This window comes from Puntigrus tetrazona, chromosome 23 (assembly GCF_018831695.1).
Source record: "Puntigrus tetrazona isolate hp1 chromosome 23, ASM1883169v1, whole genome shotgun sequence".
NCBI lineage: Eukaryota > Metazoa > Chordata > Actinopteri > Cypriniformes > Cyprinidae > Puntigrus > Puntigrus tetrazona.
The window spans coordinates 2579680-2604679 of NC_056721.1; the positions used below are offsets into that span (position 1 = coordinate 2579680).

Consider the following 25000-nt stretch of genomic DNA (forward strand, 5'->3'; position numbering starts at 1 on the left):
CACATACTGGACGAGGCTTTTTAACTGTGTGTGTGCGTGCATATATGTTTGTGGTGTAATGTGTCATCATTATATGCATCTCTAAAATATGTGTTCTTAAATCTGCACTATTTGCAGTTCGCCTATACTTATCGTATCAACTTGGCTTCACTGCCCAGAGCTGGCGAAATATATCACGCTATAGCTCTGTGATTAATTTATTATGCGCATCTGGTCAGTAAAGCCGGTTCTTTGATTAGATGTAAATCTCCATCAACCGGCTTCACTGCCCAGATGCACATGAATATATCTAGCGATATATATTGCCTATAGCCCTAATATTTTGCTAAATAAATATAAATTGCAAAATAAGGTGCATCTCCTGCAATAATCGTGCAAAATGTTTGATCCAAATCACTGGAAGAAGTTACTTTGTTTGCAATATGCTTCATATATCTCTGCAGTGAGTTGGAATATTTGTATCGTCTTATTATGTCACTACGATGTTTCAATATTGTCACTGCAATAAATCCCAATATCACAAATATTTATTGCAGTAAATAGTAACGCCTGCAGTAACTGCTCCACTGCAATAAGCTCCAGTGTCTACAGTATGTTACTGTAAAAAAAGTCACTGAATCATGTGTAGTTTTAGTCGAAGAAAACTTGAAATTTTTTAGTTTTTGGTATTTTAACTATAAGATTATTATTGTGAGTTGTATATGCATGATTGCTCAAAATAAGCAAAACATTGGTCTAAAAATATAATCAACAGTATTCTTGTAACAACAAACTTCTGAAAAAATATCATGTAGGATAGAAGTGTAGAACAGTCCGAAGGTTTTCTTATTTTTTCGAACTCTTGATGTCTCGTGTTTTTTTTGCCAAAGGAATCAAGCGTTGATATAGTCATGATATAACTGGTACGTATGTTCATATTGCTATTGTTTATTGACCTTATTGTCATCTTGTCTTCGTCTCGTCTCAGTCACAGAAAAACTATTTTGTCAATTAATATTTTTGGTCACCATTTTCGATAACAAAATGAACACCTGTTGCAATATCGGATGCTAGGGCTGGACGATATATATTGATCGATATATTCATGTGCATCTGGTCAGTAAAGTTCTTTGATTAGCGGTAAATGTCCTTCAACTGTCTTCAAATGGTGCGGCAGTTAATACACCGAGTCGTAGATCACTGACAATCTACCTCAAAGAATCACCTGAGAAGGTGATGAAAGAACCGACTTTACTGACCGGATACATGTAGGTATCCTATAGGGCATGTATCTGGTCAGCCCTATTGGATTCTATTGTCTATTTTCACAAAGTTCAATATTGGTACTGATATCAAGCTAATTGCTGTAATTCGTGACGTGTAATTGCTTTAATGTCAGAAATTTAGCGTGTCCTTCTAATTGTTTGTTTAAAATGCATGTGTGTTTATTAGATATTTGAGTCTGCAAACGTGGTTCTCTAGATCACATGTTGCGTCGTAAGCACATACTCGTGCTTGAGTCTCGGAGCTTCACATGTTCACAGATGCTGACTTTACTTTGTCTTTCCCGCCTTCACTTTCTTGTCGAGCGTTTTTCTTTTTCATTTTCGGCACCGAGCTCACTCTCTTTCATGGTGGGGCCCTACAGGAAGTGGGTGTGTGTGTGTTAGTTTGGAGTGGGATGGAGGAGTGGAGGGAAAGAGGAGGGGAAACAGAGGATGCTGAATAAAATAATAAACAGCTGCCACTGGAGGAAAAGACAGGGGAGAGAGAGAGAGAGAGAGAGAGAGAGAGAGAGAGAGAGAGAGAGAGAGAGAGAGGGGAAAAGTCAGCTCTGGGAGCCAGCAATTTAGAGTAGACCACAGAAGAGGAAAGCTGGACAGTTTGAGAGTTTTAACAAAACTTTTGGAAGTACTGGAAAACCCCAAGCTGACTGTGGAGATCTTTACACCTAGAAGGAAAACCTCCAAATGGATGTTCTTCGAGACGTCTGGAACTTTTGAGCAAAGATTAAGACCTGCTTCTGGCCTTTCCACATGTCTAGATTTGGAGATGTTCTCCTCGAGATCAGACCTCCAGCGCTCTTCTGGGCTCGCTGTCTCTGAGAGCGTGTTTTCCACGAGAGAGAGCGACTCGGACAGCCGTGCTGCTCTCCTGCCCTGCCCGTCAGAGCGGTCCACACAGAGGCTCTTTGACTCGGGTAATTGAGTACGAACGCTTGCCCGAGGGTCACAGGAACCTGGAGGAACAAGACGCTTTCTGTGTGTGTCTGGACTGGAGAGAAAGAACCGTGTGTGTGCGTGCTTTATGAGAACAAGCTGCTAAATCCTCTCCAGATCACTGAACCAACATTTGGATACTTGGTTGAATCCCTTAACTCTCTCCTCGGTCTGCCTCCGACATCCAGGCCTGCAGAAGATCCTAAACGCCGGAGCATGCGTCTCTCAGCTCAGAGCGGCAGAGCTTCGGCACAGGCTCCCCGCCGCCAGACGTGTGTGTGTGTCTCCAAAGATGCGTGTGTGTGTGTGTGTGTGTGTGGACCCCCAGAGGAGACTGACCCGTTGCCAGATTTCTCTCCGGCGTTGGCGCTTTGGAATGTAGCGTGGTAGAGGTAGACGGAGATCATGATGATTGGGCTGAACTTCAGCTTGCAGGAGTTGCTGCAGAAGTTTGAGGAGGTATTTTCAGATTTGATTGTGGAGGAATGGATAAGGGTGGTTCGGCGACTCGATCTGAAAGTTACACAAGTGCCAAAACTCATTCTCACCAGATTGTTGGAGACGACATCTGGAACGCCATTATAGATCTTTAGGGATGAACTGTTTAAAGGTGTCCTACGGAAGGTGTTTAAAGGTGTACCTACACCATAAAACTGAAAATGTCAAAACGTATTATTTTATTTCAGATAACCTAACCAGCACTTCTCATTTTCAATTTAAGTAGAAATAAAATTCAATAAACTAAAGCTTAATAGAAGCTATAAAGACATAATAAATAAAAATAAAATTTTAAGATACTTTAAAATGAAAACAAAACAGAAAATAATGTTTTGCACCAGTACTTTAGGGTTAGTTGCTTATAATTATGTGTCATTTATATTTATTAATATGGTAAGTGTGTGTAACGTGTAAGAAGGGCACTGTAAAATGAAGCGTTACTATAATTAAGAACTATAAGAATTTAGTTTTTTATGAATTTTAAATCTGATGTGTAGTGACTTACGGTTTACATAAATATGTGTTCTTCATATATTTATTATGTATATATGTGTGTGTGTGTGTGTATGTGTGTATGATACGCAGACATACAGTATGCATTTTGAAAATATTTACATCTATTTTAATCACATTATGTAATTAAACATTTCTATCGTGGATATGTTCAATCAGCACTAAGATAGATGGATAGATTGATCTACTCTAAAGAAACGTTTACATTTCCTTCTACCTTTTTAAATAAAGCATTTATAACATTTCCTGACCTGTAGAAAGTCCCATAAAGTCTGATCTGTGAACGATCTCCGTTTCGGCACGGATCAAGAGACAGCTCAGGTCGCTGCTGGGGACGCTTCTGCAGCGAGTGTACAATTAGTCACTTTGGGTAAAAGTGTGTGTTATCTGTGCAGTAACTGCTTCCAGGAAAGAGAGGCTTTCAGAGCACACTCAGTGTGAAGAGCATCTCCCACCTGTGTGTGTGTGTGTGTGTGTGTGTGTGTGTGGTCGATGAGGATGCTTCCACCAACAAACAAGGAAAGGTCAAACATGAAAATGTCATTTTTTTTCTTTTAACCTGTGTCTCTCCGCCTCTCTCTCTCTCTCTCTGGGGTTTGTGGGTAAGTCTGGTTAAATTAGAGCACGCTGAACGACAGCTCTGGGGAGTCTTTATGATCGAGAAGCAATTATTTAACTTTATTAACGAGAAAAGCTTTTTTATTGCCTCGTTTAATAGGTCAGACTGCCAGATGAGGAGCGCGTGTGTGTGTGTGTGTGTGTGTGTGTGTGTGTGGGGGGGGCTCGTTCTTGAATTGATCACAGTTAAATATTTCATTAAGAACTATAACAGATGAACGGCAGAAACGAGATTTCTAGAGCGCCCTCGGTGTGTTCATGAGTCACGCAAATTAGGAAGACTCTCTCTCGATTCAAGCTGCGGTCATAAATGACAATAACCAGCTCCGATCTGATTGGCTGGGCGGCCGTGTTTATTCTGGGCATGCTCCGCCCTATTTACCTCGTGCCCGACAGCGTCTTTTGAGGAAAATGTATTTGCCGCGTTCTCCATAGTTCACGAGGTCCGGTTTCGTTTAAAGTCTTTCGAAAAATTCAGTCAGTTTAGTTTTTTTTCCCTCCGATGGCGGCTTTGTTTGAGACGATCCGCTTTGTTTTGATCTTTCCGTTGACGGTTTTGTCGTTTCGGATACCAAAAAGATCCTTTTATACGTCAGTCAGACAGTTTAATAGTCGGCTCTCGTGTCAGTCTCACCAATTTCTATCAAGAAACCTTCGACGCAACGCTGCTTTCCCTCACACGATTAGCAGCGTCGTGCGTGTTCGTTGGTGTTCTGCTGTATGTTGTTTCAAAGAGTGACAGACATAGATAGAGAGAGAGAGTTTGTCAAGTTGCGGAGTGCACTTTGCAAATGAACCGTAAAAACCTCCTCCTCCTGACCTCTACACGTCTCCATATGTCAAATTCAGATCCAAGCAAGCTTTATAAGCACGACTGGGGCATCTTTGTTACTGTGTCAGCATACAGTTAAGTAGTGTTAGTTAACAACACGCACTTACTATATGGTTAGGGTTAGGATTGAGTGTTGGCTAAGGGTTTAATACATGTGTAAGAAGAACACCTTAAAATAGTTTGACCGACAGAAAGTAGACGGTTTGTTTTGTTAGAGAGCGAAAAACCGAACGGAAACTGCTGATCCGGTCGAGGTTGATGTGTGTTAGATAGGAATGGTGACAGTGTTCCTGGCGTTGTGCGTTTCCCTAAACTTCGAAGGCAGTTCGATGTCACAGTTTGATTTTAAACACGATGCAGGTGCTGATAAATTGTGTTTTCGTCATACTGTAGGATATGAGTTACTGTGCTCTGTTATCTAAGGAACGCGAACACGGCTCAATAATCTGCTGAAACGAAATAAACCCAAAATAGACACAAAAATCTATGTTTTATTTAGGTATCGCCTCATAATTATATTGGATGTTTGCTTTCACATGTAGTGCGATTAATCTTCAGTTCAGTACACTGTGTGTGTGTGTGTGTGTGTGTGTAGGAGTATCAGACTGACAGCTTTAATTGTGTGTTTTCCTCTCAGCGGAGGTGTGGAAACGTCTCTGGTTGTCTTTGTTGATTTATTTATCTTTTAACGAATCCACATAATGAAGGTGGTAACAGTGCAATTAAAGCAGTCTCTCTCTCTCTGGTGTGTGTGTGTGTGTGTGTGTGTGTGTGTGTAGGACATCCAGGCGGAGATCGAGGCTCATAATGATGTCTTCAGGAGTGTGGATGGGAATAAGATGAAGATGGTGAAGGCTCTGGGGAGCTCAGAGGAAGCAGTTTTCCTCCAACAGAGGCTGGATGATATGAACCATCGCTGGAACGACCTGAAGGCCAAATCAGCCAATATACGGTCAGTCACACACACACACACACACACACACACACACACACACATCTCAAGTGCTCACACAGTAATGTTAAGGTCACTTGAAAACCATCAAACACGAGGCACTTAGAAAAATGGAGCTGTGTTTCACTTTTCAATTTGAGCAGGTGTGTGTGTGTGTGTGTGTGTGTGTGTGTGTTTACCATTTCAAGTGGCACAATGGACAAACAGGAGTGTGTGTGTGTGTGTGTGTGAGAGAAAACATTAATTGTGTTCTAATCTAATTAGTCAGTAATTAGTGAACACATGTAATTACAAGTCTTGCTAATGCATCCATTAACGCACACACACACACACACACACACACACATCAGGGCTTGACACTTCATTTAAAAAAATAAATCAGCACATAAAAAAACTCAAATTAAAATGAAATATAACTTGTAACTTGTTTTCCGTCAAAAAAATGACACAAGGAGACATTACTCATGTGTTTACTTTAAACTGTATCAATTATATTGGCATAGTCTTTTTAGTACAGTTATACAAGTATCTGTATAATTATAAATAGCTCAAGACTCTTATTTTGAAATATCAATGCTTTACTACTGCTGGCTGCTGTAGATCAAATAAGCAACCCTCTGCAACACATTACAGTATAAACGGCACAAAGTAAACATCTTTATAATGGATAAGTAGTAGGTCATAATCAGTCTATTGGCTTAAATGTGAACTGCTTTGAGCACTGTCTTGGAGAAGCGCTCGTATTTATTTCCTAAATCACAGCCGTTTAAGGTTTGAGGATCACATCAGGCTGTCTTTCCATCCCGTATTTCAGACCTTTTAAATGGTCATTGAGACATTTGTTAAAGCATTTAAGATATATAACTTTGACCTTGCATTTTTTAAGGATCCATTTTTTTTCACACACATGCTTTAAAATGCGTTTTACATTCCCCTACGTTTATTTTAATGCGCACACACACACACACACACACACACACACACACACACAGGCTTCACCTGTGGTACTCAGAAGTGTGTGGATGTGTGTGCAGGGCTCACCTGGAGGCGAGTGCTGAGCGCTGGAGCCGTCTTCTGTCGGTGCTGGAGGAGCTGGGCCGCTGGATCAGTGTGAAGGACGAGGAGCTGAACAAACAGATGCCCATCGGAGGAGACGTGCCCACAGTGCTGCAGCAGCAGAGCCACTGCACGGTGAGATCAGCTCTTCTGTCTTCCTCCTCTAGTCTCCTCTCAGTTTTACCTTCCTTTCAGACCTTTCTCTTCTCCATGTCTCGTCACCTCTCTCTCTTAATCTCCTCTCGTCTCATTTTGTCTCATCTGTCTCTTCAGAACTTCTCATCCTCATTGTCCTTTCTCTTCTCTTCTCTTCTCTTCTCTTCTCTTCTCTTCTCTTCTCTTCTCTTCTCTTCTCTTCTCTTCTCTTCTCTTCGTCTCCTCTCATTCCATCTCACCTCGTCCATCTCTCTCTTCTCCTCTTTCATCTCATCTTCTCATCTGTTTCCTTGCCTCTTTCGTTTAATTTCTCATCACTCTTCTTCTCGTAACTTCTTATCATTTCACCCCTTCTCCTCTTTTCTCATTTGTCTCTTCTGAACCCGTCTTCTTACTCATTGCGTCTTTCTCTTCTCTCATCTTAGCTGGTCTCCTCTTACATTTAATCATGTCCAATCACCATTTTTTTTAATCTTCACCTCATTGCATTTTCCTTTTTCCTCTTCAATCTGTGTCTACTCAATGCGTCTCATTCGTTTCCCTTTGCTTTTCCGTCTCGTCTTCTCTTCTTTTCTCTCTTTGACTGGTCTCGTCTCATCTTTTTTCTTATTGCTTGTCTCCAGTGTCTCTCGTTTTTTTTCTCTCTCATTCCCTATTCTGTAAACCCTCTATCATCATGTCTCCTCTCGTTCTCGTCTCTCACTTGTCTCTTCTTTCTTGTCTCGTCTCATGTCCTGTCTCCTCTTCTTGACTCGTCTCATCTTGTCTCTTCCTCTTTTCACTGTCCGTCTCTTCTCTTCTCGTCGTCTAGTCTTTTGTCTTCTCTGGTCTCATCCTCTTTCTTGTTTGCGTCTCCTACCCGTCTCTCCTCTCCATGCTATCACCCTCAGCACAGTTTTTTCCCTCTCGTCAGATTCTCCTGCAGGAAATATTGCCGTGTTTATGCCCCTCGGCTAAACGATTATATTGTGTTCCTGCAGTGCAGTGTACAGAGTGTCACCGACCTAACAAATGACCGAAATGTGTCATTAACCGTCTGCGTGATAATGACAGTAATCAAGATAATAGCAGGCCTGAGCCGCACAATCACGGCGTCGACTCACCTTTACCCAAAAAACATTTTAATCAGTGTTTGACTGACCCGGGGTCGCACAAATATATTCAAATGCTTACATACACGGATCCAGAGAGCAGTTTCTGTCATAAGCTCTCGATCAGGCGTGTTTTTCTGCTGTGTGACGCGGGAATACCTACACACCAGACGAAACCACCGCAGGGAATTATGGGAAGGTGGCAAGAAGGTTGAAACCGTAACGAGTCTGTGACAGTTTGGTTATGCTCGCTCTCTCTTTCTCTCTTTCTCAGACAGTTTGACTAATGATCCTCTGGAGCGAAGAGAAAGATTGCCCCCCATTTTGACTTCTCTCTCTCTCTCTCTCTCTCTCTCTCTCTGTCTCTCTCTCTCTCTCTCTCTCTCTCTCTCTCTCTCTCTCTCTCTCTCTCTCTCTCTCTCTCTCTCTCTCTCTCTCTCTCTCTCTCTCTCTCTCTCTCTCTCTCTCTCTCTCTCTCTCTCTCTCTCTCTCTCTCTCTCTCTCTCCCTCTCTCCACCTCATCTTTTTCTCTGGCTCTTATAATAGATTGTCTTTGAGCCGGCTGGCCCGGTAAGAGCTTTAGCCGCGTGGGTACAAAACGCCAGGCCTTTTGAACACGTCACGGCTGATTAGTGTGCCGCGCCAACCGGGCGACCAGGATAGAGCGCCCCAGAACACGAGATGGAAGTGAAAATGAATAATTTGTGTGAGGTCTGAGAGACTTAGAAGAGCCGAACACATTGTCTGTCTGGAAACTTTCACTGATAAAGACACAGAGCCAGTTAAAGAGACGCAGAATGACCTTTATTCCAAGATTAATTGAGTGTAATGAGCCCATTAAATGAAACGGGAGCGGTGCCTTTGTCAGTTTGAAAAGGTGATTTTTAAACTGCATTTTTGTTGGACTTTAAATATTCAAGCGGCAACTCCGGTAAATTAATATATTTTATTTAATACATTAATAAGCATGATATGCTGGGATGTATTTATGCCTTTAAAAAGTTACACAGTTTAATTTGACGTTGAAAGTGTGAAGCTACAAGGAGATCTTAATAGAAAAGATCATTCGGAGCTGATGCTTTTACAAGGTTTCATATTGTTTATGAAACAAAATCGTAGTGACATTCAGCTCATCTCTTTCTGAGAAACTCAAAAATGTCATTAAAAAACGGAAACGTTCTTAAATGCTTTCGTTTCCTTTAACGCCGTCTAGATTATTACGCAACTCTTATTTAATAGTTTTCCATTTAATTACATTTTGTTTTGCTTTTAGTTCATTTCATTAAGTTCACTCGCTTATATATGTTTATTCCTATTTCGACTAAAAGATGTGTATTATACAGCATCAGTCAAAGCGAAATATTTTTAGTATTTAAAATAGCTGCTTTCTATTTGAATATATTTTAAAATGCAATTTATTCCTCTTATGACGGTGCTCAATTTTTAGTATTTTTCAGTAGCAAGGACGCATTAAACTGATCAAAAGTGATGATAGATGGATAGATACAGTGTCTCGGTTCGCGGCGGGCGTCTATTAGCATATTCATATCATTTATCCACAGCATTCATTTGATCATTGGCCATTAAGAGTAAAAGGTACTTGAGGACAGTAGCGCTAAATTTCTCTGGTCCTTATGTCTCCGTAATAGTGTTTATTAATCACACATCTAATTATCCAATAGAAGAGCCTCCTTTATTGCTGCTATAATTAAAACTATCAATCACCGTTTAGGAAAGTTCTGTGAGCTGGAGAGTGTGCGTTATTCTCCGATAAAGGTATGAAACTGAAGCTTTTGACCGTTACAAGGACCGGCGATTCATCACACGCTATTTTTGTCAGTGTTTTAATCAGATAAATAATAACAAAATGATGTTTCCCTTATGGAAAATAAGAGATTTAGCTAGATGTCTGTGCCTCTCTTTTCCATTCAGTGACCAGAGCAGCTCTATAAAAGCATCATAAAGTGCTCCATAAGTCCTCTGACGCAATATAATAGTTTAATGTGAAGAACAGACTGAAATTTATATGCGCATAGTTTCTAATTTTTCATGGAAGGCTTATATAACCACTATCATGCTGCATTAGTCACATCACTCTAAGGTTTTTTAGTCCAGACACCCAGAAAAGAAATAATGACCTTAAAAAAAAAGTTGGAAACCGTCTTTGCACTGATTGCTGTTACTTCGCCGGCTGAGCTCTGTTCAATAACGGCGACGTCTGTGTGATTTATTTTGATCGTCTGGGTCTTGAATCTCCCAAGTGTTAAATAAGAGACAGATTAAAGCCACCCGAGGCCTTAAACTTTTCTCTGACCCGAGTCTGGAAAGAGCGACCTCGCTATAACTAATAAGAATCACTCTTTTATGCAGCAATAAAGAGATGAAAGACGCTCGGTCTGCTCACCTGACGTTTTAAGCTCTACCTGATCTCAGTCGAGGCATGAACGTCGATTTCAGTTTACACGCTTTTAAGCGGATTGGAAGCTAGTTGTGTGGTATTTTCGGTTCCGGGGGAAAGATAGCGCGTCATCGCAAATGCCTTTGTCTTTGGAGATTTGATTTGTGCTGAAGCCTTTCGCCCTTTCTCCGCTTGTCCTAATTGAAAGCGTTCGAAGCAGATGGTGTTGTAGCTGATAAACGCGTCTGTCGACCGGCTCGGTTTCTAGAAGCCGTTTTAAGAGAGCTGTCTGCGTTACGGGACGGTAAGCAGCTGATCTCTGACAGACGGAGACTGAGCAGCGAGTGTGAATATATCTGCATTTAGCTGTACGTCATGAGCCTGCGCCGCCAGGAACTTAAGGACGTGAGCCGGTTTAGCCTTTTAAAGAAATTAGATATCATTTAGTCCATAAGTGATTGTCTTCTTTATTCATTCTTCCAAAGAATATTCCAGGTCGAATGCAATTTCAGCCATTTGCCACGATTTTCTCTGGACATTAATTTACTTACTGGTTACACCTTAAGGACCTGATCTCATTATGCTTATTAGTGCGCATATAACTTGCATATTGGCCGTATTGTAGATCCTTTAACCTGACCCCATATCTAAACTTAAGGTAACCCTTTATTTCAATCGTCCACTTAAGTAACTCTAACTAATAGACATAGAGTAGACTTCTAACACTGGTCCACAACATACTACATACTGACTATCAGAAACTTTACAAGTATGTCAACTCATTCTACTAACTAAACTAAACCTACCCTAACAGTCTGCTCCGAGAGTTAGAGACATGCAGTTGTGGTTGAATGAGAACTAGTTGACATGTAGTTAGTACAAAGGTAGTCATAGTTAGTGTATTGAGGCAAAATTGTAGTTAGTTGACAGTGAGAATTGGACTGTTAAAGAAAGTGTAACCCACGTAGTTTGTTCCAAGAGTAGTTGCATCAGCTAAACATTACACGTTAATATGAGAATAATGTAATAAAATGGCATTTCTGATCTAAAATCGCAGCTGGTTTTGTCTGTATAGTTTCTGCAGATTCAAAACAATTTATAATGTTGTGAAATATTCCTGTTGGGGGGGAAAAAAAGTGGTTTGAACACGTTTATCAGCAGCACAACAGTGATAATAGTAATAATTGTTTCTTGAGCAGCAAATCAGGATATCTGAATGATTTCTGAAGGATCTTGTGATCTGGAGGAATGATACGGAGTAATAAATAAATCACATTTCGTTATATATTAACGTCAAAAAGTCATTTTTAAGCATTTATGGTATCATGGAGAATGAGAAATATATATATACATTTAAAAAATCTTCTGGTGCCACTACAAAAACAAACAAAATAACTTTGCATTTATGACAGGACAGATAATCTTAGTTCACGCTCTAGGCTAAAATCGATTTTTTTTTTTGCCCAAATGTGACCCATATCTGATTTTCTTATGACAGTCTAATAGCACAAATCATATTTTTTTCAAACCAGGGCCAGGCCGCTTTCATATGCGGTCCTATATTAGATGAACGACCGCGTCGCATTTGATGCCATTTCTACATCATTGAAATACGACAGGAAGCGAGGTGGTAGTGTGTGTCTATACGGTACGCGTCATGTATGTCAGATCCATGCGCAGCAAGTAAGCCCAGAAACACATGCAAGGACGTCAAAAAATAGACTTTGCCTGAATAGAAAAACGATCCCGCCGTCAGCACAAGAACAATAATATATAGAAAATATATTGAAAAATGCACATCCTTGAGCGTTTATTTTGTTGCCGTAGCTCTAAAAGCCTTCTGTCTTCTTCTGAGAAGGAAAAAAAAAAGGAAAGAAAGGGAACGGCAAAATCACTTAAACCCGTATCGCAGTGAAAAACATCCAGCATAAAATCATACGAACCTTTTACAGCAAAAAATAAAGAGTAGAAACTAGATTTTTTTTAAACAAATGATTCAGTATGAATGCTTTAACAAAAATGCTAGCTTTTCTGCTTTTCGGTCTTGTTGACATTTGCTCTTCAGATATCCACGTTACGGCTGCGCGCTTTACTCCGAAGACAGATTTTCTGTTGGTTTTCCTCAAAGCCGGCGTAATTGACGGCATGCCTCGCTGGACTCTACTGAACCTGACTTATAAACAGGGTCTCCATTAGGTTGAGTTAAAAAAACTGAAGAGAGCAGCGCCGGAGATAATTATTGTTGATGTGCGTTGCTATAGCAACAAGAGGCACTTTGGCACCACTTAAGCTTCTTAGACCTCGGCTTCGGTCTGTCGAGGGCGAGATCCCGCAACAACTGACGGACAATACAGTCTCTCAGCCTCCCTCCACATCCATCTTCCTCAAAAACAAGCCTCGAGGATGTTTTGGCTGGAGCGAGCCATTAGAGCGCTTGTCCGGGAGTCTTTTAAAGGTGTTCAGGATGCGTTGAGTAGTTTGCCGTTTGATGGTTTTGAATGGTCTTTCACTCCAGGCACAGAGGTTATTCATTATGTGCCATTTTAGGACTGTGGATGCACGCGCTTTTTTTTTGTGTGTGTTTGCTGTTTGTGTCTGTCAGAAGTGTTTTAAGAGCTCAGGAAGAGCACTGATGATAGTTTGAAGCTTTTTGGCTTTGAAAGTGGAAGCAGTCATCATCTTTGTGAAAGAGAGAGATGGAAGAGCTTTTCGATTTTCGCCGCTGATGTTGAAGTTTGTTTACTAAAGCATGCTTTGCGTCTTAAAGGGATAGTTTGCTCAAATTGAAATGATTGATTTGTGTCAAAACGCGTGAAGTGAAGGCGTTTTGGGTTTTTTTTTTGTGAAACATAAAATTAGTTTTGTTTCTCCATTGAAAGTCCCAACCCTAAGTACTAAAAGTTCAGTGTAAAAGTAATCGCTGTTTAATATAAGCCTACTGACGGTACTCTGTCACTTTATTGGAGCTGTTTGGCGTATGCTTGATTTCATGGACATTTCATTAGAAGGAAAAATATTTAACCAGGAGAGGACTTTTATTTTGTTATTGGAAGAGCCGAGATGGAGGCGCGACCATGTTATAGGGGGTTGGTTGGAAAGGCAGATTTTTTTTATTTTTGAAATAAATATGGTGTATTGTCCTATTCTTGGTTGAAGTTCTCGTGTTTTTATTTTTGAATGATTTGAAAGTGTTTAAACTCTGGAAAAGTACGATTGACCTTCTGTTTGCCTCGTTCATATAAAATACTTTAATCTTTGGACTTGAAGCATCAGAGTTTTGGTGTAATGGACTTCCGATGGGGGAACAAAGTTAATTTGTGTTTTAAAAATGAATGAAAGTTTTTTGGCAGTGACGGAACATATATTTTGGGGTGAACCATCCCTAATGAAATGCTACAAAGTTGCAATCATCTATCATTGGTGAGGTCGAAAGAAGAGCAGGAAACATGGAGAAATGCAAAAAAAAGCAAAGCATGATATGTCCCAATCTGCTCAATTAATTAAGAGGTTAATTATTAGAATCAACAGAACTTGTCATTAAAGGGATAAACGACAACCTCAGCCTCGAGTGGATGGGGACGAGCAACTGTCCGGTCAGCATCTTTTTTTTCCCGTTCAGCTGAAGAAAGAAAGCCGTACAGATATGCCCTCGAGTAAATGCTGACAGAATGTTCATTTCTGGGTGAACTGAAACCCTTTCAGGAACGATTCGGAGTGGAGCTGTTTTTGAGCCAAAAACTTGACACATTAATAGGAAATGCGGCTGTGTGTGTATATTGTATATTTAATGCTGTCAGAACCACTGCCGCAGCTGAAAGATACCAAAAAGCGAGGTGATTTTGACTAGTTTACTCCTGGATCTGTGCTCATGTATGACGTTCTTCTTTGACCTCCTATGTATCCCTTTCCTCATCTTGCTCTTAATCGTTATGATTATCTTTTCTTTTAATTCGGGTCCCTATCATCTTCACAATGCTGTTTAATGGAGCGCTCCTCTAATGCGTGGCTGGTGCTCACTAGGTTTACTGTAGCCGGATGTAATTAAAAGGCTTATCGCTTCCTCCGGCTCTGTTTAACGACCGTTTCAGAAGTGTGGAGGGTGCCGTGACCCTGCTCTCCAGTCGAGCCTGAGGGGCCCAACTATCAGAGGAATGGTAATCCAGTTTTTCCTCTCCGCTGAGATTGGGCCGTTCCTTTTAATTGTGTGCGCGGCCGTACAGAAGTCCTGCGCTGCCTGAAGGCGGGAATTAGTTTTGTCTGAGTTCGAGGACGGCTATTAGTTTGGCTAATTCGCGTGCGACCCCGCGGAAATGCCTCGTTTGACCTCGGAGATCGCGTTTGCAATTGCTCTTTGGTGTCCGTTTTACACGTGCACCCTATCAATCTTTCACCGCCTTTGTTCTCACCTTTTCTTGATCTCTTTGTTTTTCATTTTGCTCTCACCGATCTCCTGCTTTCACGCAACACACACACACTCTCTCAGAACATAAGCAGGGATACAGCTCATACAGCATGCATTTGCATGCATATATTTATATTATTTCGTTTATATAGAAGTAGATTTAATATATGACCATAGCATATTTTTTCTAGTGTATTCAGGCAAAACGATCTTTCCATCCATCTATTAATTCTGTCAGATCTAGTCCTTTCATCCATCTATGTACGTTCAGTAACACTGCACTGTAGGGTCTCTTAGCTAATTGCTCATTAGCATGCATATTACGAGACTATTAGCCATTTATTAGTAGTAATCAAGCACCTAATTAATGCCTTGTTCCCCGTGACCTTATCTGCATCCCTAATCCTACCCAACACCTGAACATAACAACTACTGCACTAACTATTAATAAGCAGCAAATGAGGAGAACTTGTAGTTAATAGTGAATAAGTGTTCTCTATTCTAGTGCCATCAAATAGTTTTATTTCTCTCTGTTCATGTTTCTACGATTAAGCCGTTTACGGCCGACTGACAGGTGATGTTGATGTTGTTTTCAGGCTCTGAGGGCGGAGCTTAAGGAGCGTGAACATGTGGTTCTCAGCACATTGGATCAGGCGCGCATGTTTCTGGCCGACCAGCCCATCGAAGGACCCGAAGAGCCACGCAAGAACCTGCAACCCAAAACTGGTGAAAGATGTTATTTCTTCCTCCTGCTATCCCCCCATGCACTTAGTGCTACGTAGACAAAAAAAAAATAGTAATATGCATTGCTAAGAACTTAATATGGACATCTTTAAAGACGATTTTCTCAATATTGTCAAAACAGCTCGAGGTTTTTCGAGTTGTTTCATCTCGGTCTAATATAGCCCTATCCTAACGTACCTTGCATCAACGCAAAGCTTGTTTGTTCGTCTTTCAGATGATGTATGAATCTCAATTTTACTGATTAACCCTTACGACTGCTTTTGTGGTCCCGGGTCACAAATAAGAGCAAAGAAACAATAACTCAAATGCTTTCTTGTAAATGAAAAAGTAACATGTTTTTTTTTCTAGTTACTTGAAAAAAGTAATCAGATTACATAACTCATGTTACTTTGCCTCTAACGCTGTTTGTGAAGAGAGAGAGTACCTTTTACAGTAAACGTTCTGCACATACTTCAGAAACTCAATGCTTCAGAAAACCAGCATGAGAGCATGACTACACACACACACACACACACACACACACACACACACACACCGCAGACCAGTTTATTCGGACACTCTCTAAGGGATGCTCTTTGATGTAAGTGACTCTCTGATAAGTCGGACACCTCCTGTCAACACGCTCTTAACTGCACTATCTGATGTCTGGAAAGTTCCAGCGCTCTCTGGACACTTCCGCTGGGACCCGCTTGAAAAGCTAATTTAGGACAAAACGTCAGATACCACTTATCGGATAGAAAGAGAGCCGCTCGCGCGAGCGTGGGTACGCATGCGCACGCTTCTCGGCAGGCGTTTAGGAGGAGTGTGTGAATGCCCGGTGAAACCGGGTTAATTGGCAGATCAGAGACCGCAGGCTATTTCCACTCTTCAACGTCCTGAAGCTCAACGTTTCTGTCTTTCAGAAAACGCCAAAGTCATCTAGAGCAGAAAGTGTTTGCTAAGGCGAGCAGATCTATTAGCGCTGCACGTACTGAGGCTTAGTGATCTAAACTGTGTGTAATAAAGTTTACCGCGTAACTCGTCCCGAGCCGTTTCAGCTACAGACCTGAAGGACATCTGAAATTATGTGGCTTCTTGAGGAAAGCAGACTGTATTAGTCATTTAGATTTGACTTTCTTAACTCTGTAGAACGCGAAGGTTCCTCATTGATTTTTCTTTGACAATTCGCAATGGATAAAAACAGTTGAAGCCATCTTTAAAACATCTTCCCGATAGAGGAACCGCTTCCATGTAATCCAGCCTTTTAAAATGGCAAGATATGCAGAGGAGAATGTGCTCTTTTTGGTGTCTGGCAGCTTTATCAAATTAGGCTAAATATTTAGACTGGTAAAAAGTAGTTTTAGAAGATATAAGATAGCATCTTGCAATTTTAAAGTGTTTCTCAGAACTGCGAGAAAGGCAGAATATAAACTTTTTTGTAACTGCAAATAAAATTGTAAGATTAAAAGGTCACAGTTATCTTTCTTCACTTTTTATTCAGTGGCAAAAATGGCCTTCAATAAATTGTTGATGTATTAAGTTTTTTTATCATTATTGATATTATTATTATTAATATTATTATATTGTAGTATAATAGTATTTATATCAAACATTATATATATATATATATATATATATATATATATATATATATATATATATATATATATATATATATATAAAAATTATTTGTATTTTCTCTTTTTTTTTTTTTAAATGCAAAATATCTACTTTTTCACAACCCTAAAGTTACAGTCTTAGAACGTTTCCGTAGAATTTTGAGGCTGCAGATTCGGCGTGACTTCGCTTGTAAGCTTATTTTAATAATCTCAGCACAAATGTACACTTTCACGTTCACCGCTATTGAAGTCAGCTGGTTTCAGAAGGCCAGCGTTTTCTGATCTCTCTCCCCACGTCTCTCTCCGAACACCTAGAGCAATCTCGCGTGCCTCCATTCAGTCCTCGAGCGATCTCCGCACTTCCATTTTCTCTTATCCCCGCGATCAAAGCACGGAGCTCAGCTATCTGAACCGATAACCGGCTCCCGCGCTCTCTCTCTCTCTCGCCACGCAGCGGGAGCGGCTTACCCAGATAAAATCATACACGACTAATGTTCGCACGAATCCGTGTTTTCCAAATTGAACTGTGTGTTTTAAAATGTAAAGCAATCTGTTCCAGCGCTCGTCATCAAATGAGCGTAAACAAGCCGCCGCCACACCGTCACTTTCATTTCCAGTCAACCCCTGGATCTTAATTGAATTTCAAACCTCTCCAGAAACGCTTGAACGCATTTGAATTGTAAATTGATTCTCGCTCGGGCTGAAACAGAAATATAAAGATGAAAGATAGAGGTGAGCGTTTGGCCAATGGAGAAATCGGTCCTGCCGTTTGTGACGGTGACATTAGCCGAAGTGTCTTCTCACGTCCTCAAAAAGCCTGGAAGCCGAATGAAAGAGCAGATGTTAATGCTGCAGCCCTGCCTGAAGACATGCCCTGGGCTCTTTCTAAATTGCTCAAACATCTGCCTCCTGTCGTCTGTAAACCTCTCTCTGTTTAGCTCATTAGTCGAGTGGCTCATTAGCGAACGCTTTCTTAAATGACCGAGCGTATCTTCTGAACGGGGGGCGTCCGCAATGTGGAAAAAAAGTCGAGGTGTGGTCATACTGATAAACGCGCAATGAACGCTAGTAAGCTTCACGTTGGCAACATTTTAGGGGTCGCACAGCGGGCATATCCCAAATGCGCAGGATATTGCAGACGGTTTGCTGTGATATTATGCCGCTTTATCGTACGGGATATGATCCAATCAACAAGCGGTCTGTCTGGCGGTGAGACGCGATAAAATCAATCGCAGTTGCAGCCGATCGGGCGAGCGAGTTTAGACGGCTCTCTTTGCAAGCGCACTGTTGTCTCGCGCTCATGCAGAATGGATGAGTTCAGATCAGGTTTAATAAAAATGAAACCAATTTAAAGTTATCAAAAACGACTGATACGGTGTTTTGTCGTGAAACACGCTTGTTCACTTTTGAACTGTTCTGGTACTGAACCTTTATAGGTCTTGAATGGTCAAAATGCCCGTCTTTGCAAGTTTCCTCATGGACACGGTAATTTACATTTTAAGTGAAAGCTTATTACTAAGAGAGAGAGAGTATCTTAAAGTGACAGAGGTCTAATATTCCTGCTATAATTCATGTTTATCAAACAGTGATAGAGAGAAAATCTATATAAATATTGCTACCATGAAATAAAATTAATCATATCATGATATAAGATTTTGGTCATATTGCCCAACTTTTTGGCTACGATTTAATTTTACTGAGTATCAAAGATACTTTTACTCTCTACTTGAAGGCATTTTTAATTCTTAATACATTTGTAATTAGTAACGACGAACTCATTCCATTCTGCATGCCATCTTCTGCATTTATTTCTGCAATGATAGAAATGATATTGCAATATACAGGTCATTGAAGTTATTGCGCGTTTTGCCCTTATTTGTCAATAATTCTACTTGACGTGAATGTGACTGCATTCACAGGATCTTCATATACGAGACAAGGACATAGGTGACATTTTTTGAAGGACGTTTATTAGATGTTTAAGAGGCTGTTATCTCATCATTGATTTTGCAGTTTTATTTTGATTTTTGTAAAGAAATAAATGTGATTTCTCTCCTCACAAACCAACTGTTTCTTAGGTGACGAGATGCAAAAAATACTTTCTGTTAGAATTGATGTATTTGTGACTTGTAACTTGTTTTGGCCATTTATTACTCTGGTTTTCAGGTGCTCTGTTGAAAAGGAAACCCTTTTATCGTCATACACAAATATCAGCTGAGATTATCGTTGTTATTGAGGTTTCAGAGCTGTAGATCTTTTGGTTGCTTCCAAAACAAGGTCTTAAAATAAATGTTTTCTACTTGGTTAGGCGTGCTTTTAAAAGGTTTCCGAAGTCACGTGTGCGTCTTCTCATTGGTCAGAGCTTGTGTTCAGGGATCTTGTTTCTTGTGTTCATCTGTCAAGATACAGACCAGCTATATACGTACAGATGTTGAACCTTGATTCCTGCTTTCGGGATTGCGTTGCTGTCTCGCCACAAATAAACCATTCCAGAGTTTGTTTCCAATCAGGTAGAGGCCACATTGTTTAGGCAATTGACTGATTGTTGTGGTGTGCGTCCAAATGCATTTCTTGCACGAGTGTAATGGATTTAACGAAACTAAGGGAGAAAACACGAAAGGTTACGAAATAAGTGAGCCAGGTGTGATAAAGCCCATAGTTTTTACGTTTTGTTCCCAGACACAACATTACGGACATAGAAGCCGTTCCAGAATTGTTGCCGGCTGAATTTACTTTTTATTACAAAACCTTGCAAAATGAATTTAATTGAGGTCAACTGAAGTGAAGATGTATTTAAATTGGGTTTTTTCGCAGAGCTGACCCCGGAGGAGAAGGCCCAGCGGGTGGCTAAAGCGATTCGTAAGCAGACAGCAGAGGTGGGCGAGCGCTGGGAGAGGCTGGTGGGACACGCGGGGACCTGGCAAGAGCAGGTGGACCGAGCGCTGGATAAACTCCAGGATCTCCAGAGCTCCATGGACCAACTGGACCTGCGCCTATCCCAGGCCGAGGAGCTCAAGGCAGGCTGGCAACCCGTGGGAGACCTCCTCATAGATTCCCTACAGGATCACATCGATAAAACAACGGTACGTTACCGCTCTTGCTGCTATGAAAGCTCCGTCGATTCATCACGGATTATTAAATGTAAAAATGACGACTCATCACGTCAATGCACCAATAATGTCAGCGTTCACCCGTGATTTATTTTCAATCCCTTGTGACTTACTTTCTTCTGTGGAGCATAAAAGAAGATATTCATCATGATGCTTTCCCCTACTAGGAAATGGGGCTGTGGAGCTACAAAAATGACAAAGAGGTGCATAAAAGATAACAAAATAAATGAGTTTTTTTACAGTATGACAGGCCCTGGTCATTTTTACTATCATTGTACGAACGAGAGCAATGCGAACCTTTAGTTTAATTTCTCCATCGTAAGGTTTTCCATAAAAGAAACACAATCCTTCGGGTGTTGAATAACACAAGGGAGGGTAAATAGTGATAGAATTTCCATTTTTGTGTGAACTATTCCTTAAAGGATTATTCTAGTTAATCATTTTCCTGCCTGAAGCTATTTTTATAGTTTTTATCCCGCGATGACGCCGTTACACCTCTCACACATGCTGTGAGTCATCGCCAAACGCTCCGGCTGATGATTTATTTAAATTTGTGTTTGGGCGATATGCAGAGATAAAGATGGTTAATGCGATTTATTTCTGCGTGTGTTTCAGGCGTTCCGTGAAGAGACGGCTCCTCTGAAGCAGGACGTCCGAGCTGTGAATGATCTGGCGGGTCAGCTGACCCCGCTGGACGTCCAGCTGTCCTCCATCTCCAGCCGTCAGTTAGACAACCTCAACATGCGCTGGAAACTCCTGCAGGTCCTTTGCCTTTCCTCAGCGTTTTCACTTTCTGCTGCTTTTCCTTGCTTTTTCAATCACCTCGTTTCTGTTGCTTTTCATTTCCTCGTTCACTTTTCTTTTCCTTTCCAGTTCTTTTCATGCAGGTCATCTGAATGCTCCTCTCCGTTTCGTTTTCTATTCCCAATTCTTCCTCTTCTCGTTCGTTTCATACACGCTCCTACCGGTTTTAAACCGCAACTCCAGTGAACCCACCGAGACACCGTCCCTCGCCGTCGTTTAGATGTTTTTAATTCTAAAATTAATTGAAACAGACGATTGAAACTGAACGTGACCGCAGTCCGCAGAGCACAGATCATATAGATTTATTTTATCACATCGAGCTGACTGACGAGAAGAGAGAGGCGAAAACGACAATTCGATGACGGAAGAGTTTCGAAACGAAATGCAAAAGCACCTTCTGTGTCAGTTATATGTTATTTTATATCAGGCATACAGCATGGCGTATTTCTTCACGTTTCGTTAATTAAAGCTTTACGTTGTAAAAGTGGAAGTAAAATGCGCTTAGATTTTTATTAAACTAGGCTTTTTAAAAGCAAAGGAAAGTGAGGGGAAACTCAAACTAACTAGAAGCGAACGGCTGTTTGTTGCCAAATTGCTGCAAATTTCGCCTCGTACAGGCTATTTAAAAACCGAAGGAAATTAATGGAATGGAAAACTCAAGCCACAGTGATCCCAGTATTACCCGTGTTACCACATTTCCATTGAATATCCTCACAACCGTAATACAACCGTTTTGTCTTTTTAAATTCGTAGCTCTTTTCTGATAAACGATAGTAAAATATCCCCGTCCTCAGTGTGTGCGTGAGCTGTGACGATCAGTTTTCCTCAGGATCTGTTTAGCACGCTCTCTGACGTACGCTGAGGTCTGTCCCCTGCTGTGACTGTGGATGTTGTTTTTTTTTGTATTTTTTTCAGCTTGTTTGTCATATTCCATTTAAGCAGCCCACCTAACTTTCTCTCTCCTCGTCTCTGTGTCTCTCCAGGCGGCTGTAGAGGACAGGTTGAAGCTCTTACAGGAAGCGCACAGGGATTTTGGACCCTCTTCTCAACACTTCTTATCCAGTGAGTCAAAACACATGAATAAATTCGCACCATCATGTCAGCTTTATTTCACTCTAAAAAGTCGGTGGTGCTTGCTAAGGCGTACTTTGCTATTTCATGCCCTCCTTAAAAGACCGGCTTAGACCAGCATGACTTCTTGGTGTTCTGGTTAGTTTAAAGCTGGTGAAGTCGATGGACAGCTAGTGAAATCGGTTAACTGGTGAAGTCTGGCCGGTTAAGCTAGTTAAGATGCAGAAGGGAACCCATTTTTCTCTTTGCTAGAATACATTTCTTCCCGAACGTTCCCGCTCAATTTAGGTTTCCATTTCAATTTCTGCTACGAAAAGAAAACAAGATTGGCTACGAAGTAGAAGTGGAGCCTGCGCAAAATTGCATTCGTTATTTTATCCGTTTTCTCAAGAGGTTTGGAATTTGTCGACGGCCAAATATTAAACGAATTTTGCATCTTAAGACATTTGCATTCTTGTCCGTCTTGGTGAAAATGGAAATGTATTTCTTATTTTTATCCTTGTCATGAGACTATTCGGTTAAAATCGAGGCCGCGATAGGGAAAAATTGTGGCAGAAAGAAAAAACGTAGTGTGCACAAAAATACACTAGCTAATTTATCCGTCACGTCAAAATATAACGTTTTGCTACACTGTAGAAAACAAATGCGACAGCTGTCATTTAAAATTATAGGCTTAGAAAAATACGAGCAAAACGGAGTTGAACGCTGATCAACACCGCTTTTTTCTTGTCCTGCTCTGTCACTCAGGGTCTGGTTCTGTATATATATCACCGATAGGCTACGTCCCGAGCAGCGCCGCGCAAATAAAACTCGGAAAGCGCGGATCGTCGCGCATAACAGCCCTGAATGCAGTCAGTAACAATAAAGCACACGGAAACGGGATATTATTGGACGATTAAACCAGAGTCACTGACCACTACCGCGCTTTATTCGGGAATTTAATCTCTCTGTTGGAGACCTGTTTTGCCGTTTTTCAGATGCTTACGCTAATATAAGTGCTTAGTGTTTGATCAAACCCATAACCGAACATAAATCTGACAAAACACTCGCTTTATACTTCAGAATTGTTGGTCTGATGTTACTTTACTAAGATATTTTCGTCTTGAAGATATAAAAACCCTTGCATTTTTTTTTTCAATTTATTTATTCGAGCACAGTAGCAACTCGTTTCGGTCTCCACTTTAAATATTTAACGTTCATGTAATATTCACGGCCGTAATTGCTTTCGTAGAGCGTTAATAGTTACCAGAGATTTGCCGACTCATTCTCGTTGAGGGGGACAGAAATAATTAAAATGAATTTGATTTTAATTGGCGCGAGTTTACTCGCACAAACAGTAAATGTCAGCCATGAAAAATTAAGCAGCCGGTGTCAGATAACCAGACGCGCGCGTATACACTTTAACACTGGGAGCGCTTTTGTGTTTAATAATTCAGAGGTTAATTGTCCACTGTTTTCTGTTTCAGTGGGCTGTGGAGAGCAGCCATTAACACGCGCGTTTATTTGATCAGTTGAAAATAAACGGTGAAAATGCGCCAATTACATTGTGTTAAATAAGATGTAACAATAAAAATACGTAAAACGAGTGTCTCTCTCCGGCTTCAGTGGCGTGCGGAGATCCGCTCGGTTCGGTGTTTTGTGTAATGCTGACACGAGACGTGCGGAAAGCTCTCTATCACTCAGAACTTTTTTAGAGCCTTTGAAGTTGCACCGTCCCGAATCCCGTGGCGCTCTCAGTGTTGCGTACAGTATATTCTGCTGAGAGAGCGGTTCCCTGCGTTATATTTCATCCGGCGCGAAGCTCGGGAACGATGCTTTAGTGTCTGGAGAAATTAAAAGAGCCAGAGTCCGCTGATATGACGGAGATGTTCTTAATTAATGCTTCATTTACCAACAGAGCCGTGATCAGACCCCCGATCTTAGCTCTAATCAATCTTTTATTATGTGTCCGCAGCTTCGGTGCAGTTGCCCTGGCAGAGAGCGGTGTCCCAGAATAAAGTGCCCTACTACATCAAGTAAGTGCTCCCTCGGACGTAGCTGCACATCTGTTTGCGTGTGGACTGATCTCTTTAAGGGCGCTTTCACTTCAGAGCTGGCGGAGCGGAACCGAGTCGTTTTGACACCAGCGTTCGGATGGTGTGAAATCCGCTTTTTAACTTAAAAACACACTGGCTGTTTCGGAGTTTGACCTGGTGGACTGAGCTGATATGTGGCTCGCAGGGACAACACCGTAAATTCACTTTGGCGTTAACGCATTACGACCTAAATTTTGGGGATCAGATTGTTGTATTTGACGTATTTTGTATTTCATCACACGCTAGCATTCGAAAGTTTGAGTTGAGTAGCATTAAGATTTGAAAGTCTCTGAGGATGAATTTATTTAATGAAAATTACGATAAAAACTATAAAACTTTAAGGAATTGAATTAAACTTTTTTTCTTTGTGAATATATTTTAAAATGTAATTAGTTCCAGTGATCAAAGCTTAATTTTTTAGCATCATTACTCCAGTCTTCAGCATCACATGATCCTTCAGAAATCATTTCTAAATATTGTCAGCAGTAAAGGCCCATTGTTGTGCTGTCCATCCACGACCATCACCTCATGATAATGCACGGCTCCATGTTGCAAGGATCTCTACACAATTCTTGGAAGCTGAAAACATCCCATTTCTTGCATGGCCAGCATACTCACCAGACATGTCACCTATTGAGAGCGTTTGGGATGCTTTGGATAAGTGTTGCGTTTATCATTTTGTTCGGGTATCTAGTGGGACAAGACTAATGATAAGATTCGCATTAATCAGATCTTGTGCTAAACGTTTGCTGAAATAAATACTGGAAGAGATCGATTCACTGAGATGAATCGATTTAGTGTTTTTCCCCAGCCCGGGGTTCTTTGTTGACTAGAACATTCATTTCCAATGCTTCTTTGAAATAAATATCTTTTGTAACAATATA

General features: G+C 40.9%; 1 protein-coding gene across 5 annotated transcripts in view; it reads left to right on the forward strand.

Moving 5' to 3' along the window:
- The window catches only part of LOC122328832 (utrophin-like), a 167864-nt gene that overhangs the window by 90961 nt on the left and 51903 nt on the right, over positions 1-25000 (forward strand). For 4 of the 5 annotated variants that reach the window (XM_043224832.1, XM_043224827.1, XM_043224828.1 and 1 more), the window contains 7 exons: positions 5439-5611; positions 6646-6802; positions 15311-15440; positions 19871-20139; positions 20782-20928; positions 21954-22032; positions 23996-24056. In XM_043224832.1, coding sequence (XP_043080767.1) covers positions 5439-5611; positions 6646-6802; positions 15311-15440; positions 19871-20139; positions 20782-20928; positions 21954-22032; positions 23996-24056 — 1016 coding nt within the window. Of the gene's footprint in view, positions 1-1830; positions 2658-5438; positions 5612-6645; positions 6803-15310; positions 15441-19870; positions 20140-20781; positions 20929-21953; positions 22033-23995; positions 24057-25000 lie in introns of those variants that run through there. The other variant, XM_043224830.1, reaches the window with a different exon arrangement.